Source organism: Sceloporus occidentalis, unplaced genomic scaffold, assembly GCF_023333645.1.
Source record: "Sceloporus occidentalis isolate IW3139 unplaced genomic scaffold, rSceOcc1.0.p SCAF_2, whole genome shotgun sequence".
Taxonomy (NCBI): domain Eukaryota; kingdom Metazoa; phylum Chordata; class Lepidosauria; order Squamata; family Phrynosomatidae; genus Sceloporus; species Sceloporus occidentalis.
In genome coordinates, this window is record NW_028316982.1 from 261,155,938 (window position 1) to 261,174,426 (window position 18,489).

General features: G+C 41.0%; 1 protein-coding gene across 2 annotated transcripts in view; it reads right to left on the reverse strand.

Moving 5' to 3' along the window:
* Positions 1–18,489, reverse strand: part of LOC149320070 (tyrosinase-like) — an 81,160-nt gene that overhangs the window by 23,679 nt on the left and 38,992 nt on the right. For both annotated transcript variants that reach the window (XM_089508263.1, XM_089508264.1), the window contains exon 3: positions 1,720–1,867. In XM_089508263.1, the coding sequence (XP_089364389.1) occupies positions 1,720–1,867 (148 nt within the window). The remainder of the gene's footprint in view (positions 1–1,719; positions 1,868–18,489) is intronic.

Sequence of the window (18,489 nt, forward strand, 5' to 3'; positions counted from 1 at the left end):
TGGACAACTTCAACAGGAAAGAAGAAACCCTTGAAGTAACGGAAGTTTGGCTACCAGACCTGAAAATCAAGACCCAGCAAATGCAAATGAAAACCACCCAAGGTCAGGGGGATTCCCCAGCAGACAATGGATCATTAATTAAACAGACACCGTGAGGACTTGCCATTCAACAACAGACCAGCACACAGATATGATATGTTTAGTGTGCAATTTAGCCAGATAGGTTGATAAAATGTAGCCTGACCTGATCTCCTTGCCAAATGGAAACCATTCTGTTTCTCTGTCTTCTTCTTTGTTAATAACTCTTGCTATCTTGCTATCAAAATATTTTAGCAGACAGAGACCACTAGTTCCAACAATAGTTAATATTCTACATCAAAAGCAATAACGGCCTGAAGTTATTTTCTATGGGAAACAGCAGTCCCATTCATTTCTGTTATCCACCATCCACCTGCTTAAACTTAGATGCATTTTGCTTTTATATACTCGCTTCCTAGGATAAACCAATTAGTCTGTAGGTCTACACGAGCATCACAACACAGATTTCTCCTTTCCTTAACACACTTAGCAAAGGTAGCCAGCCACAGAAATATAGGCTGCATCCACACTGGAGAAATCACTGCTCTGGGCCCCACAACAAACTCCAACTCCCAGAATTCCATAGCCTTGAGCCAGGGCAGTCAAAGCGCTGCCAAACTGGGTTATTTCTCCAGTGTGGATGCAGCCATAATCACACATAAAGTGTAAACTCAAAGTCAAAATTGCATGAATTTTTCCCCTCTGAAACTGTTAATTGCATTGGGACAGCAATGCAAACAGCAGCTTCGAAAGAGGAAAGGGTTAAAATCCCCCTTCCTTACTCTACATTCCCAATACAGATAAACATTGTAGGTATTTGCATTTCTAAAAAGATTGACACAGCTTAAAGAAACTTGAATAGTTTGGACCTTGCCCTCCAGTGCTGGGGGGAAAAAAGAACTTCTGCAGCTCAGCCAGTTCCTCACATTCGTCTCTCTTAGCATCCTAGAATCAAACTGAGATTCCTGTGGTGTGTATGTGTGTGTGTGCCTTCATGTCGCCTACCAACTTATGGTGACCCCATGAATTTCAAAGGGTTTTCTTAGGTAAAGAATACTCAGAGATGATTTTGCCTCTGAAATATAGCCGACAGCATCTGGTATTCATTGGTGGTCTCCCATCCAGGTACCAATCAAGGCTGACACTGCTTAATTTCCAAAATCAGATGGGATCTGGTGCCTTTTGGGTAGTCCTGAAGAATCCACTGTTCAGCTAGGAGGGCTTAGAATAATATTATATGACTAAAGCACTGGTGTTAGACATAAAATAATAACAGACATCTAATACATTGGAGGAAAAGTGAGATATAAATAAATACAGTAGTAGTAGCAGTAGTACATATGTCAAAAAGGTATACGACAGCTTCCCATCCAAATACTAATCAAAGCTGATTCTGCTTAACTTCAAAGATCATTTAGGATCTGGTGCCTTTAGGGTAGCTTTACTTTAAAGAAAAACAAGAAGGGCTTAGGATAATATTATACAACCAAAGCACTGGTGTCAGACATAAAATAATAACAGATATCTAGTATGTATGTCAAGAAAAATGCCAGGTTTATAACATCTAAAAGATACCATAGTCTGGATACCTGTCAAAATTCATGTAAGACATTCATTTTATCTAGGATGCATCAAACCTACCTGTCAACAAAGGCATGGTGAAGTATGAAGATAGGGTCATTGGCTGATCCTTGTACCTCAGACATGGATCCATTCATGTAGATGTGCAATGCATTATGCAGACTGCTTTGAGACACATTCGATATTGCAGTGCTTGGATTTGCAAAGCCTGTTGGTGAAGAGGATTGGCAAAACAATTGGCAATTGGTCAAAGACAATGGCTAAAATTTTCTATTAAAGTTTATAGATTTGTAACCTAGAGATACTGGTCTGTAACTGCTCTGTAGTCAGTAATACTATATATTCATGATTGTGGCACCATTGCAACCCCCCCCCCCCCTTTAGCCCACCTTAAATTCCAGGGAGTTGCTCCAAGTGATGGAGGTTGGTTCTGCTCATTATCAGGGTGCTGCACAATGATGTTTCCAGTCCCTTCCTACTGGAAGGGAGGTTATGACAATCGGAAGCAGGACTCCTGTCAAAATTCCTTATTGCACCACAGATTACTGGTGGGAGAAGACTGAAAACATCATCCTGCTGCACTCCAATCAGAAGAAGAACAGACGTCTATCACTTGGTGTGGCAGCTGGCTGCTAAGATAAAATAATAATAGTAATAATAATAATAATAATAATAATAATAATAATGTTTATTTATATTTTCCCGCCTCTCCCAGGTGGATCGAGGAGGGATTACAACCACTAAAATGCATACAAACATATCAGTAAAATACAATACAATGATAATTCCATTAAAACTTACAGTATCATCAATTTGCAATAACAATGCACTAGTCAATATATCTTAACTGCCCTCTTAAATGCCTCCAAGGAGGCAATAAGATGGATCTCCTCCAGAAGACCATCCCACAATTTAGGAACAGCTAGAGTGAAGGCTCTTTGGGAAGTTGTTGCTAATCTAAACATTTGTTGTTCTAACAAATTCTTCTCGGATGTTCGGATGTTCTGAGAGTGCGGGGCGGAGTGCAGGGAGAGGCGTTCCCGCAGGTAACTCGGGCCCAAGTCATGTAGGGCTTTAAAGGTAATAACCAACACCTTGTATTGTGCTTGGAAGCTGATTGGCAGCCAATGAAGTGATTTTAAAACTGGTGTTATGTGGTCAAACCTAGAAGAATTGGTGACCAATCTGGCTGCTGCATTTTGAACCAACTGAAGCTTGCGAACTTGGTACAAGGGTAGCCTCATATAGAGCACATTACACAAATCTAAATGAGAGATTACCAGTGCATGTACGACACAGTTGATGTATCAACCAAAGTTGGTACCAAGCACTCCTGGCATCTACTTGAGATGACAACTACAGGGACGAGTCCAAGAGTACTGCAAACTTCATCCTTTAGGGGGAGTGTGACCCCATCCAGGACTGGTTGGCAAAGCTCCTTCCCCAGACCTGGGGTTCCTATTGCAAGTACCTCCATTTTATCTGGATTCAATTTGAGTTTGTTTTCCCTAATCCAGCCCATTACTGACCCAAGCAAGGCATCTAGAGGAGAGGCTGAGTCACTGTAACAGTCAGGGACATAAAGAAATAGATTTGAGTGTCATCAGCGTACTGATAACAACGTGCCACATGTAAGAATGGATGGCCCAGAAGATGATACTTTTGTAACTAAAAGTACATTTTGTACATTTATAACTAAGTTGATGTAACTTAGGGGCTCGACAGACGAGTGGCTCTATACCACCCGTCTTTGCCCCGAGTTGGTGTTGCAGCAGCCTCATGCTGCAGCACCGATGCACTGCCCAAAAGAAGCTGCCTAGAGCGGCTTCTTTTTTGTGGTGCTGCAAACAGGAAAGGGTGCCACCATAACACCACTTCCTGATAGCACTGTCTAGTCACTGTATGGTGTCATCATCATCATGGTGGCCCCCGTATGGATGGGAGACATTCTTGCGAACAAGCTTGTAAAATGTGGGCTAGACAAGGTAACTGCTACATGAATTTGTAATTGGTTGACTGGCCGAACCCAACAATGGCACCTTTTCATCCTGGAGAGAAGTGACCAGTGGGGTCCCACAGGGCTCTGTCCTGGGCCCAGTGCTATTCAACATCTTTATCAATGACTTGGAGGGCAAAATTGGAGGCATACTGATCAAATCTACAGATGACACCAAATTAGGAGGAGTAGCTAACACTCCAGAGGACAGGATCAACATTCAAGATGACCTGAATAAACTAGAAAGTTGGGCCACAGCTAACAAAATGAACTTCAACACGGAGAAATGCAAGGTACTGCACTTAGGGTGGAAAAATAAAATGCACAGATATAGGATGGGAGACACATGGCTGAACGAGACTATGTGTTAAAGGGATCTGGGAGTCCAAGTAGACCACAAGCTGAACATGAGTGAACAGTGTTATGCGGCAGCTAAAAAGGCCAATGCAATTTTAGGCTGCATCAGTAAAAGTATCGTATCTAGATCAAGGTAAGTAATAGTGCCACTCTATTCTGCTTTGGTCAGGCCCCACCTGGAATATTGTGTCCAGTTCTGGGCGCCACAATTCAAAAAGGATGTTGAAAAACTGGAACGTGTCCAAAGGAGGGCAACTAAAATGGTGAAAGGTCTAGAAACCATGTCCTATGAGGAATGACTTAGGGAGCTGGGGATGTTTAGCCTGGAGAAGAGAAGGTTAAGAGGTGATATGATAGCCCTGTTTAAATACTGGAAGGGATGCCATACGAAGGAGGGAGCTGACTTGTTTTCACTTGCTTCAGAGACTAGGACCCGGAACAATGGATGCAAGCTACAAGAAAAGAGATTCCACCTCAACATTAGGAAGAACTTCCTGACAGTAAGGGCTGTCTGACAATGGAACACACTCCCTCCTTCCTTGGAGGTCTTTAAACAGAGGCTAGATGGCCATCTGTCAGGGATGATTTGATTTGGATTTCCTGCATGGCAGGGGGTTGGATTAGATGGCCCTTGCAGTCTCTTCCAATTCTATGATTCTATGATTCTATGATGGTTCACTGTCCAGCTTTCACATCCTTACATGGTGATGGGGAATACAATGGATGGATGATTCTAACTTTAGTGTTCAGTTGTACATCCTTACTCTTTAGGATCTGGTTTAGTTCTTTCATAGCTTCTCGTTCCAGTCCTAGTCTTCTTCTGATTTCTTGACTGCAGTCGCCATTCTGACCAGTTTTTGACCCTAGGTATGGTAGCTCTTTAACTGTTTTGGTTTTCTCATTCTCTAGGCTGATGCCAGCTGCTTGAAAACTAAAAATAAAGCACTGAAGACAAAATTGTAAGCCCACAGTATCTGATATTTGGGGTTTAATGTTTTTAACACAGAGATTCCATTAAGCCTTCCAGACCCATTGACAGACACATTTTATTAATACTGTAATTACTTCTTTTAAAAAAGCTATCTTAACCAGATGACAGAAGCACATCTTGTGGCAATAAGTTCCATAATCTAATCAATGACACACTCTACAGGGTATTTACCCCATCTAAAGTGTGTCTTGTACAATTGAAATGAGGCCAGAAAAGGATGTGGGAGTCTTGGAAGATGGATCATGGGTCAGTGGGTACCAACCATTAATATGAGCGCAAAATCAAGTCCTTTGATTTGCACCAGTTAATAGATTTGTAGCCACATTCTGGACCAGCTGACATTTCTGAATAATTTAAAATACCGGCCCACAAATGCCGGGGAATCATCTTGACTTTCAGCCACCAGCTGGAACTTGGCATGAATCTGAAATCAGCAGTAATTGAGTATTTAATATTCTTTTATGACAGATGTGGTTTTACATACTTCCAGTATTATCAACTAATGAGACATGATTTGCTTTAGAACATGAGCATTTTTTCCCCATCGTGCCTGTCAGAGTCGCTCAAGAGTTACTCATGTGTATTAAGAACTGCAGCCATGAATCACTGTGGCAGGATCAAACAGCACTTTAAGGATGCAGACAAAGACAGAAACTAGTACATTTAACACTGGGCACAGATGCGGGGATGGGGGTCAGCAGCCATAAAACCTTCAGAAAAAAAATCAGACCCTGAAGCAATTCTTTTTGCTTTCCATCTGCCAATCCAGAAAAGTTGTAGAAGGAAAAGTGACCATGGCATCAGGAACTGTTGCAATGTTCCTTGAAGGACTAACTTAAGACTTGACAAAGTGCCTTTGGCTGCATAACAACTCCCAGAATCCCTCAACGAGCATGGCTACTGCCTATGCTGTCTAAGGGAAGTCTGGGAGTTGCTGTCCAATGAAGTAATACTGTCAAATTTTGAATTTTGTTCAAAGGGTTGGATGCAGAGAGATTCTTATTGAAAAAACAAAACTAAACAAAATACCTCTATGCAAAGAGAGCTTGTAGAACCTTTGAGACTGAGCAAAAGACATTGTTGTAGCATAAGCTTTCATAAATTGGGACATTACTACACACCGCTTTCAAACCACAATTTCACTGGGAAAGAAGCAGCTTTGGTAATACTCAGTGCAAGAAGATGTCTCTAAACTGTAGCTAGTCCAAGGGAAGAAGGAAAAACAAAGTGTGGCTGCACTATATATCACTAAGTACAGATACCAACAAACAGTAAGATACTGCACAAAATTTAGTTAGACTCATACAAACACAAGTATAATTAAATGAACAATAAAATATCTGTTCATCATGATAGTGAAGAACAATAAATGTTAATTATGAGTCCAATATAGATCACCTTGCAAGGATATTACTATAAATAGTATGGAGAAATAAGAAGAAAAAAACCCGCTTCTCCAAATGGTAAATCCATTTTTGAGGATTGAGGAGAAGAGGATCTTAAAGCTTCTGACTTCAAAAAAGTGCTAGTGGAGCATGGCTGGGACCTGGCTTGGACCCGGGCTGATGCTGGCCAGCATTTAGGTGCTGATTTAGCATGCAGTAATCCCTGCCTCCATCCCGTGTCCCAGCTGCAGCCTGGGGGGCTGGAGCTGGCTTTAAAGTTCATACGATAAGTTCCAAGATCAGAAATAAAAATTTTATGGCTTAATCCTCCATAGCCCCAAATAAGATGGAAGCATTTGGATCAAACCATAAGGCTTTTTTCTCTGCAACAGACCTTTCTTTTTCAGAGGAGCCCTCTTTCAACTGCCTGGTGGCATCTGGCAAACCAATGTTCACTACCACCTACTGCAGAGCAGGGTATGTCTGAGGCTCCAAGGGCTACTTCTGGCTCTTCCTGAGCCTCAATGGGTTGCACTGGTGCACCTAGTGAGGACCGGAAGTGATGTTTTGGGCAAATGGAAGTCACTCCCAACTGCTGCCTGTTTGTTTGTCTCTTTGTTTTGGGGAACCACAGTTACAGGCTACCTCTCACATTTTTAAATTCAAAGTTTGTAGATTTCAGAGGGCCAAGGACAATCTAGAATCCCCACCATAAGGACTATGTATGGGTTTCCATCACTGAGCTACAGACATTTTCTAATTTAATTCACATGAATCAACCATTTTTTAAAAAAACTGGCATGCTATCAGTACCCCCTTGGTTGGCACATTAAGTTCAAGGGTCTAAATTTCAGATTTTTGGATCTATGGAAGAGACAAACAGACATACTTTTATAATTATTGATGTTGGTTGGTGATGCTAAATGTCTCAGACACTTCTTTCTAAAAAAATAATACTAATAATAACCCAAACAAACCAAAAAAAGATCTACAAAAAAAAACCCTCAAGGCATTCTATAAAAAGGTAATTATGAAAGCAATAAAACCAAAAATAGAAGAACATTGTAACAGTATTATAAACTACACTACCCTTCAAGAAAAACAGATCAGAGGGACACTCTTTTGGCATTATATATCCCGTCTCTCTGAATGCCTGGAAGAGAAACAATAAAGAATGAAAGAAACAGAGAAATGGTATCATGAGTATCATTGCTGTTTCCTAACATGACTAACCTGGAGACAGAGACAGAGAGAGAGAGAGAGAGAGAAAGAGAGAATATTTTCACTTGTTTTTGTTCAGGTTGTGGCTTCATAGTGTCACTGTGGCTTCATAGTGACCCTTGATCTTCCAGCATTTCACCTTTATTTCAATTACCTCTGTTTATTTTACTTCACTCCTATTTGTTTTCAGTGGTAATTGCTGGATTCCTGGATATTAAATTGTGCCATCCTTGTAAATCTGGTATGGACTACAGCCAAGGTCTCCACAAGTCAAATGGGGTTCCCCCCCTCCCCAGCTTCTTTTTCAGTGAGTCTCATTTGTTCCTGAAAAGTCAGCAGAGAAAGGCATGTGATTTCAGAATGAACATCCTGAGTCTTAATTAGTCAGGGTTATTCAACAGGTCACGGGAAAAGCCTAGGACATCATTCTTCATGTGCATCCATTTTGCTTGCTGTCTAAACATCCGTAACCCTATGTCACCAACAAACAATGTTGAAACACTTTTCTTGAAGCTGGATTCTCTCCTGAAATGCTGTGTGTTCACTAGGATCAACTAATTTATATCCCTTGATCATTGCCACATTGGGCGATGGTTTGCATTTTCCACACCCTCCAACCTGACAGGCACAGTTTCTGGTAATCTTTTGTTGTTCCGCTTGTTCAGTTTCTTTTAAAAAGTCCCAGCTTCTCTCATCTCTTCCAACTTTGTCCCTCAGTTTACTTCCATTGAGGCAAACTCACCCCACAGTGCAAAAGTAGTTTGTACTTAGTTAACTTAGCAGAGGAGGACAGGAGAGGAGGGGCAGAATCTGACCCTTCCCTGAAGGCTTAGACAAAAGCAGGCTGTTGCAGCCTCCCTTGAGGAGTCTTCCTCATTAATAATTTTTGCCATCTTGGCCACACATATACTGGTTTTCATCTGTGAAATGTTAAGAGGGTATGATTTTGGAAGTTTCATTCCAGTCCCAAAATATTTAATGTGGATGTTGCTTCACTTTGCAACATTCTTTAGACTTTGGATCTATTTCATGGATGCACCTGCAATGCATCTGATGAAGAGTTAAATAATGGTGTTGAGAAATCAAGTGAGAAAGGTTTGCATCTGAAAGGTTTGCATCCGGACTGTTGTCTTTTGCCAAGTACTCGCTCAAAACGTCTGCCTTGTTCTGCACTCTTGTTTACAAGAGGGGCCAATTAGAAGAACTGCAAGCTCACACACTGGATACAATGGGGACACACATTCCTCTGTGCTCTTTGCCCAAACACCTGATAATCTGCTTCAGATCACAGCAATTCCATTTTAAGGTGTTATTTCTCCATTTCTCCATGAATAATCCTGTTAAAAAGCCATCCATGTATGGAAGAAAGCCCTCTTTTTGTGAGAAGATAGCTTGTGTGATGTAATGGGTTTGAGTGTTGGACTACAACTTTGGAGACCTGGGTTCAATTCCCTGCTTAGCCATGAAAACACATTCCCAGCCCCAGAAAACCCTGCGATAGGTTCACCATAAGTTAGAAACAACTTAAAGGTGCACACAACAACAACAACAACAACAACAACAACAAGTCCTCTGTTAGACCATCAGTGGATATATGGGAACTAATTCCTTCTTTCAAAAATATCTTGGAGGTGCACCCTGCCTCCTGCTGTATCACTACAATTCAGGAGCAGAACAGGAAAACCCTTTAAAATCATTCAGGAAATGTCAGTTTTTCAAGGGATTCTCACACTCTGCTGCCAGTCTTCCATCCATCTATATATCTAGAGGGCTTTTTTGTTTTGTGTCCCAATTCTAGAGGTGTAGACTCTGGACCTTTTGTTTAAAATGTTGTGTTTACTAGCCAAATTAAGGTAAAGCATGCTTATGTATGTGGGGTATGGTATAAGCCAAAAGGTAAGTGATCTGTTCGGAGCATGAAGTGGGTGGCGATTGGTTGGTGTGAATAACAGTTAGAAGGGGAATGCAATAAAATCCACAAGCAGTGATACCTTTCTTGGGCCATCTCCAAGCCATAAAATACATTATGCAAGCTTTTGAAGCTTCACTGTTAATAAAAGGCAATAAAAGTCAGGTAAGAAAATTCTAACTCCCATTAGCAACAGAAAAGTAACTTCTCTTGAGATCCAGATGAAGTACCACAGGAAGCTAACTGACCATTCTGCTTTGTATAATGGATCATCTGGAATGACCTCCTGGATGAGATCTGCCACCTAACATCTTTGGGGGCCTTTAAGAAGGCAATAAAAATGGATCGCTTCTGGCAGGCCTTCCCAAACTGATCACCTCAGAATTTCCCCTCCATTTGTTTAGTGGTACCCACTGGACTTTGATCTTGTTTTATTTTATTAACCATTTTATTGGGAATTGTTTTTAATGGTATTTTAGGGTGAGGGAGATTGATAGTCATGTTTGATTTTATTGTTTTTGTTTGTTGTTACCTGCCTCAATCCAATACAGGGAGAGGCGGGATACAAATAAATATCATCATCATCTATTTCACGGATGGACAATTTGTGGTCTTGTAGATGTTGTTGGACTGCAACTTCCATGATCCCCCATTGTAGGCTATGCTGGCTAGGGCTGGTGAAGCTGTAGTCTAAAAACGTCTGCAGTGCCACAGTTCCCCCTCCCTCCTGCTTCTGTTTGAAGGACTGTTCAGTAGATGCTTCAAAGGTTTATTCACAGATGAGATGTGCATGTGGTCATTAACTAGATGACACCTAAAAATGGACATTAGCTTTAGTTTACAGTTATATTGGTAGCTAATGTGCTATGTGTTATGGTTTGATTATACATGCCACTTTCAGGTGCTATTTAGATTCTGAAACAAACAAACAAATGAAACACTTTTAGTGGCAGTAAAGTTCACAGAGCTTAGACTTCTATGACCTTTGTATGATAAACTTAAAAAAAAAATCAGTAAATTGGAACCAGTAAGGTGTAGATGTTAAAATGGCAGGCAATCCTTCTAGTCTGCAATAAGCCATGAAAAGTCACTGGGTGACCTTGGGACACTCCCTCTCTCATTCACAGCATTGTTGGAGGACAGTGTGGGAAAATGGTTTCCACCTTGAGTTCATGTGAAGATATGGTATAAATATAACTAACAAGTTGCAGCAAACTTCTCAGAAAAGCAGAGCAAAATGGAAGAGAGAAGTAGCCCTTCTAGCTCCGTTTCTATGACTTTGGAGGAGTATGTCTCACATCCATCTCTCTTTGCACCCTAAGATTAAGTGGTCACTCCTTTTGTTCGCACCTCAGTTGTTTACTCCCATTTGCTTGGGTCATGGCTAACACATAAGAGTGACCAACAAAGTGGCAAAATAATGTCTTGTAGCTCATGTTGGAAGCAGTAGATGTGTCTCTCTGAATGGAAGAAAATAGCAAAGATGTGTCATAAAGAAGTGGAGTCCTCTGAATAAGGAACAAGGCAGAAAGCAGAACTTTAGAAGGCCAAATACTCTGTAGGGGCCAGCCCCGCTAATAAGCCAATGGTAGAGAACCTTTGGCTCCTCACATGTTTTGAGCTTTAATGTCCAGGAGACCCAGCTAGTTTAAGGGATTATAGACTTTGTAGTCAGAAGACAAAATGTTCCCCAGGCATGTAGAAGGCAGAATGAGGCAACAGCAGTGTCCAGTCTGTTCCTCCTGATTCCTGGAGCCATCCCTCTTTGTTGGAGTACAGAGATAACTGTTCCACACAACTGCCATGACCATTTATGATATCCTGAAACCCTTAGTTGTGGTGAAGGATGTTGTTACATTCACAATACTGAACTTGAAGCCCGGTCAATGGGGAAGGGCTTCAGACAGCAAAACGTCTTGAGCCAGTCCTTCTAGTACTATCCCCACCAAGCCTCACAAACAATCCTTGTCTTAATGCAATATAAAAGGTCTATAGACTTTTGTACCCCAGTACCACACTGTTAGGTCAAAATATCACATGAAAAACCATACTTGCCGAAGTTTCCATCATGAGTTGTTCTCCAGAAATCGCCCCCCCACCCCCACCCCGACATGCGGGCAAGAATCAAAAAAGAGGAAAGGTTTCCTCACAATGACTGCCTCATGTGGTTTGGATGCCTCTAAGAAGCCAGAGGCAACTGACAGTGGAGTACAAGGGGAATGGGGGCTCTCTTGCTCCTCCACCTTTCATAACAGCCTGTCACATGGAAATCAGCAGGAGAGGCTTTTTGTAAGTTGGCCCTCCGTTTGCATGGGGGATCTGTTCTGGATCCCCCTGCAAAAATGGAGGCTCACACATATTCAAGCCGCATAGGCTTGAATAGGGCATGCCCCCATGTGCACAGACCATTAGAATTAAGGGAGGTTGCCCCTCCACGCATAATTGAGGTCGCAGATCTCTACAGTTCTATGATTCTATGATTCTTCTAGAACATAGCCTGAAAAACCCACAAAAAACTATGGATGCCGGCCATGAAAACCTTTGACTCTAGCTTTAGTGTTCAGCTGTATAACAAGTCAGCATTCACATGAAATAAGATGTTAATAGGCAGTCAACCCATACCCATTCCATCAAAAGCAGTGAATTACAGCCATAGCTATCAGAGGAAGAAAAACATCAGGGATAAACTCTTCTAGAACATGGCCACATAGCCCGAACCCCCCCCCCCCAAAAAAAACCCCACCTATCTTCAAACACAGGTTGGATGGGCAACTTTCAGGAATGCTTTATCTGGGTATTACTGCATAGTAGGAGGGTTGGATTAGATGGCCCTTGTGATCCTTTTCCAGTGTAGGATTCTATGATTCTGTGTCCTGCAATTTGGGATATAATTCTTGACCAAGTTTCTTTTTTTTTTTTTTGGGGGGGGGGACAAATCAGTAATTATACCAATTTTCTTCCTGCTTTGCAAACATTTGCAAAACTGATTCTGTTTTCATGTGAGATTTATTCTATGCAAAATTTACATGTGCTTGTCATCTAAGACAACAGTCTTTTCTGAACAGGAAAAAGTTTGTTCTATACCAAAAATAATACTTATATGCGCAAATTTTGGGGTTTTTTTGCACAGAAAAATATTTTTCCTGTGCTGATTTTTTGTACAAATCAACCATGTGTAGTTTTAACACAGAATAAGTCTCTAATTACAGCATGTTCTGCACAATAAACAGTTTGTTCTGCAAGAAAAATAGTATTTTTGTACAGAAATATTATTTTCTTCAGAAAAGGCTGTTTTGTATGCAAGACAAGCACGTGCAAATTTTGCATAGAACATGTCCTGAACAGTAAAGGTTCTTGTGAGTCCAGGATTCTTCCTTCCCAGGTTTCTTGGCATGCTAAAACATGTTTTTGACCATCTTAAAACATATTCTTTCTATCACTATTCCTAATTCCCCACCTGATTATTTTAAAAATATCTTTTCCTCAGGAAGGGATTTTGGTTTCTAAAGCCAGTTATGCGTCTTTTATACGGGCTTTTTAAAGGTATTTCTGCAATATAGCCTCTGAAATTTGACAAATCTGAGCATCCATACCACTCTCACTATGCCAAAGAAGAAAACAAGCAGTTCTTGTAAAGTTGGATTCTCAGGTAGCTGCAAATAGATTTTTTGGAGAAAAGACTGACAGCATTTTGAGAAAGATTTGTGCTGAGGCATGACAGACAGAAGGTGGGCGTCTTTTCTGAACACCAAAGAGCCTCAAGCGGTTGATATTTCTAATAGCATGCAGTCAAGCAGAGCTAAGACAGCAAGCTGTACAGCTAACTATTCTGTGTGAAGGTTTGAGGAGAACATTGATGGAAGCTGCTAAGATTTGAAAATAGGCTTCATTTCAGTAATCTTAAAGAAATAGTGCAATTTAAGGATATCTTAGGAACAGCATGACCAGACAAAGTTCAGATGTAGCTTGTAAAATTCATGTCTTCCTGTTAGTTGTTATTAGCCATAATAGCTAAACAGGTCCGCCAGGCATGGATATAATATGTTACAGAATGGAATTGGGGAGGGCTGTCAGGCTTAGCAGCATACATTTTGCAGCATGAGAAGGACAGGATGATACTCCCTTTCCAAGCACAAAAGTAAACAGCTGAATTGTACTTCAGCATTGTAGCTTTAGGTATGCATTTATTGAAAAGCTATTTTCAAATCAGTTGTTATGAGAAAATAAACACTGCTTTTAGGGTTCACTGAAAACTACTACACAATCAAACAAAAACAAAAAAGAATGAAAGGCAGCAAAACACACCAATCAATAACAAGCAATGGGTTGATCATCCAATATTAAGAAAGAGCTGAGCAGGGCCAGAACTACCATTATCTTTTGTGGCATTTTCAGGCTACCTCGCCATGTCCTGGAAGAGTTTATTCTCAATGTTTCACCAGCATCTGTGGCTGACATCTGTGGCTGGATTCTTGGAAAATGTCTGCCACAGATGCTGGTGGAACATCAGGAATAAACTCTTCCAGAACACGCCACATAGCCTGAAAAAACCACCATAAATTATGGATGCCAGCCGTGAAAGCCTTCAGTTACCATTATCTATTTATTTACCTAATTTATATTCCACTTTTCTTTCATATGAGACTCAAAAGTGTTATTTCTGGGGAGGATGAAGTACAGGTCTGGGACTATGTATAGTCCACAGGTTTGTTTTTGTGGCCTACTGGATCTGGCATTTTTTTTTTTTTTAAGGAGACAGTGAATTGTCTTTCTTGGCAATTCATTTTTTGAATATGTCTCTGGGTGTTCTGCCACTGTTTAACATAAAACATTCAAAACATTTTTTAAATGCCCATTTAAACAAAAAACAAAAAACAGAAGGAGCTTAAATCATACTTGCATGGTGTAAATCTACACCCACATGATGACAGTTTGGTTGTGCTGCGCCACCCTTCTGCTGAATACCGAAATTGTACAATCAATAGTGCATCTGCCAATGTTCCTGCTTATTGTTTCAATTTTCCCCATTGTACACTGGGGAATGCACAGTGGCTGTTTCTGAAATCCCAGTGAAGAAAGTAGTACGTTGAGGGTGATGGACACTTGCTCTGGAGGTCTCTAAACAGTGATTGGATAGCCATCTTTCAGGAGCACTTTAGTTGTGTATCCATTCATGCCAGGGGTTTAGACTCCAAACAACACGATTCTGTGATTGTATGATTCTATGAAAATGTTCACAAACAGCTCACACCTTTCAAGAATGTACAAGTATATGGTTGCAATCTTGTTGGTTAGTCCCTGCAAGAACAGACTCGTTCTAGGCAAATCCAAGTGATTCAATGGCTCTAATCTATTTGGGAGTAACAGCAGGATTTTGAGCCATGCGGCAACCCTAAATGTTTGAAAGTACCAGTTCCCATTTGATCCTAGAAGCTAAACAGGGTCAGACCTGGTTAAGGCGATCCAGAGACGGGTGACAGTGGCCTCCAGAATATAGTGGAGTCTCCTTTGGAGGTTTTTAAGCAGAGGCTGGATGGCCATCTATTGGAAGTGCTTTAACTGCGTCTTCCTGCATGATACAGCTAGATGGTTCTTGTGATCTCTTTAAACTGATGATTTGCATGGCATGCATATCCAGCACCTTGCTGTTGCTTGCTATCCACTCAGACAAATGCAATGCCACAATGGTGGCCTTAGTGTGCAATACATCAGCAGATCAATGCATACACATATATGAGGCACATGGAAGTATGGAATGGACAGGACTGAAAACATTTGTTTCCTTGTCTGTCTAACCCTATGGGAGAGGTGGGCAAACTAAGGCCCATGGGATACCCAGAGACCACAGTGCACTCTGATTCCCATCACTAGCACCCATTAAAAAAATCAAGAAATTTCCCTATGTCTTTCTAGAAGGTTGTGGCTGTTAGCCTCTCCCAGGTTTACAACCACTACAGGCCAAGGCCCTGAAATCTGGGAAGGGGAGAATCAATCCCACCCCCCCACAGCAGCTACAGGAGGGATTTATTAAGTAATTTTATATAGCTGAACGTAAATTGAACATGGCACTGTTTACAGGCAGAACCTGGATCCCAGACGGATATTATAAGTTTACAAAAGATTTAACAAAATCATTGAAAGCATTTATTTGTCTGGATAAAGCATCAGACATCTCAGTGGCCACCTTAGCTGTAATGTCATTTGGAACGGAAGTAGTTTGTTAAGGCACTAGAGAGAATTTTACATACCTCACAAAACTATAAATCCCATGGCAGTTAAAGTGGTATTAAAGTGCTATATTTTTGTACACTGAAAAGAGATCCAGAATTCTATGGCCCTGCAGGGCTTGTGCTATCTCTGAACACATTAGAGTGGAACTAAGCATTAAATGCAAATGCATATGGCAAAATCCTAATCACCAGTTTTGTTGTGATGTTCAATTAGTTAAAGGCATTTCTCACTGCTGAGATCTCCTAGCAGTCTACAGCATTCAAGTGAACAATAAAAGAACCCAATTGAAGCAAACAAACATGAATTCCAACTGGAACAGAAAACAAATAGCCTTACTGAGCAGCGTTTAGCTGTAATTAATTCTGGAAGGCTGACGGAAACAAAGCAAGCAGCACAGCTAACTATGTTTGGGAATAGGTTGGTGGAAGATGGAAAGCTTAAAAATAAGTGTCATTTCAGCATTCTTTTTTTAAAAGTGCAATTGAAGGACATTTTAGTAATAAGAGTCCAGCCTGAGTTTAAATTAATAGAATCACTGAATTGGTAGCATTGGAACTGAAGAGCCATCCAATCCCATCCCAAGACAATGCAGGAAATCCACAGTTGAAGCATACTAGACAGAGCTTTAGACCAGAACTTGGAAAAGTTATTTCTAGAACAGAACTCCGCAAAACCCCGTGCCAGAATAGCCACTTGGATTACAGGACCTGTAGACCTCTTCCCCATGTAGGATCTGAGTCCTGCAGAGTTCCTGCCATGCTTGCTGTTCATTTGTTGCTTTGTATTACAGTATGATGAGGTGTTTCATATCTTTGGTACTGTTGGGTGGAAAGAATGTTTATGCAGGAGTTGGTTAAAGAGCAGGTATGAAGGGGAAGTAATATAGACACTGTTGAGGTCAGTTCTGTCCCTACTAAGAGAAACAATGGGGCTGTCCTGAGAAGGGGGATATTTTGGTTGAGGAATGAATGGGGCTTGAATATGTGAAAAGGTTTGAAGCTTTGTGCTTTGAATGTACTGTGTAACTGAAATTGTTTTAGTCCTATCAACATCCTCATAGGACTATCACATGGGGGAAAATCAGGGGTTTAAACTGTCATTACCCCAGGAAAGTCATGTGATTGTGGGAAGATTTTTACGTACATCGTGATTAAAGACGACTTATCCTGGGAATAACTAGGCAATAAACAGCAACAAATAATTCATGGGATGTCCCTGTGAATGATTTGTTGCTGGAATAAGTCCTATTTAATCGTGATGTCGTGTAAAAATCTTCAGCACGATCACATGACTTTCATAGGATAACGACAGTTTAAACCCCCAGTTTCCCCCATGTGATAAAGTCCTGTGAATTGTTTTGATTTCTGAATAAAGCTTGATGTTTTACACTGAAGTTTGGATTTCTGAGCTAAAGTCAGCCAGTACATGTCAGTTTAGATATAATTTATAGAGGACATGGTTGTGAGTTTGTATTAGCCCACACTCTCTAACCATCCTGATTTCACAGGACCAGTCTTGATTAATCCTCTGTCATCCCACTTTTTCAGTTGCTTTTAAAATGTCCCTGTTTTTCTCTTTTCCTTTCCCCCTTTGTCCTCAGTTTACTTCAATTGCTGCAACTTAAGTTCAAAATACAAAAGTAGTTTGTTCACACTCAATTAATTCAGAGAGGGGAAGAAGAAGGAGAATCTTTCCCTTCTTTGTAAACTCAGGCAAAAGCAAAATGCTGCATTTAATTTAACATTTTAAAAATAGTTGAAAAGATGGATGGCAGAATATTTATTGGGACTGTCCTGCCAAATCACAAAGGATTAATCAGGACTGCTCTTCCAATTCAAGACAGTTGGAGGATATGTTCCTATGCCCCATTTTTTTTATGACCTTCATCTTGTTCTTCTGACATGGCTTTTTTGTTAACAAGATTAACCCTCTGAGTTTGTTGCATGAGTTTTTAGGTAAAGTTTTCTTCAGCCTTCAGAAGTAGATCAGAACCCAGGGGAAATATTGGCATTCAAGGCATGGCCTGGCACAGCAAGGAGATAAGTAAAGAGGCCTAAAAAATAAAGCGATCTTCCAAAAAGATAATGTTTCATTAAGACATTTGCAAAGTGTCCAACATTTCCTAGAAACTGCACAATAAACATTCCTGGCATCCATCTGGAAATATGACCTGACCTCCAATTCTGCCTCCTGCTGCTCCCACCAAAACAAAACCAGATGCAATTAAGCTCTGTGGGCATCATACTTTGGGACAGAAAGGAAATTATATAATTTTAGGAGATCTTCACCAATATATAATAATGCTTTCCTCCTCCCTCTCATCTCTCTCAAAGGCATTTGACCTTGCAAAGTGGAGCTCTTCACTTCCCAAATCAGTGGAAGAAAGCACTAAAGAGCACTTAGACACTGAATAGCTGAAGGCTCAAGGCAGAGACTATTATATTTGTTGCTGCAATCCTGATAAAAGCAAGAAGCTAGAGACTGGTATCCCACCATGTGTGTACTGCAGGTGCCTATACATCAGCACAAAATAAAAGAACTTCACTTAGCACACTATGGTGGGATACAGACTGCCTGTTTGGGGCGGGCTGCATCCGCCCCTTTCCCTGGGGTATCGGGGCCTCAGTGTCCAGAGCGGCAGCCGCTGAGGCCCCGATCCGCCACTTTGCAGGCTGTGGGGAAGTGGCAAAAGGCCGCTTCCCCGCAGCCTGAAAAGAGGTGTACTTGGGGCTTCAAGCCC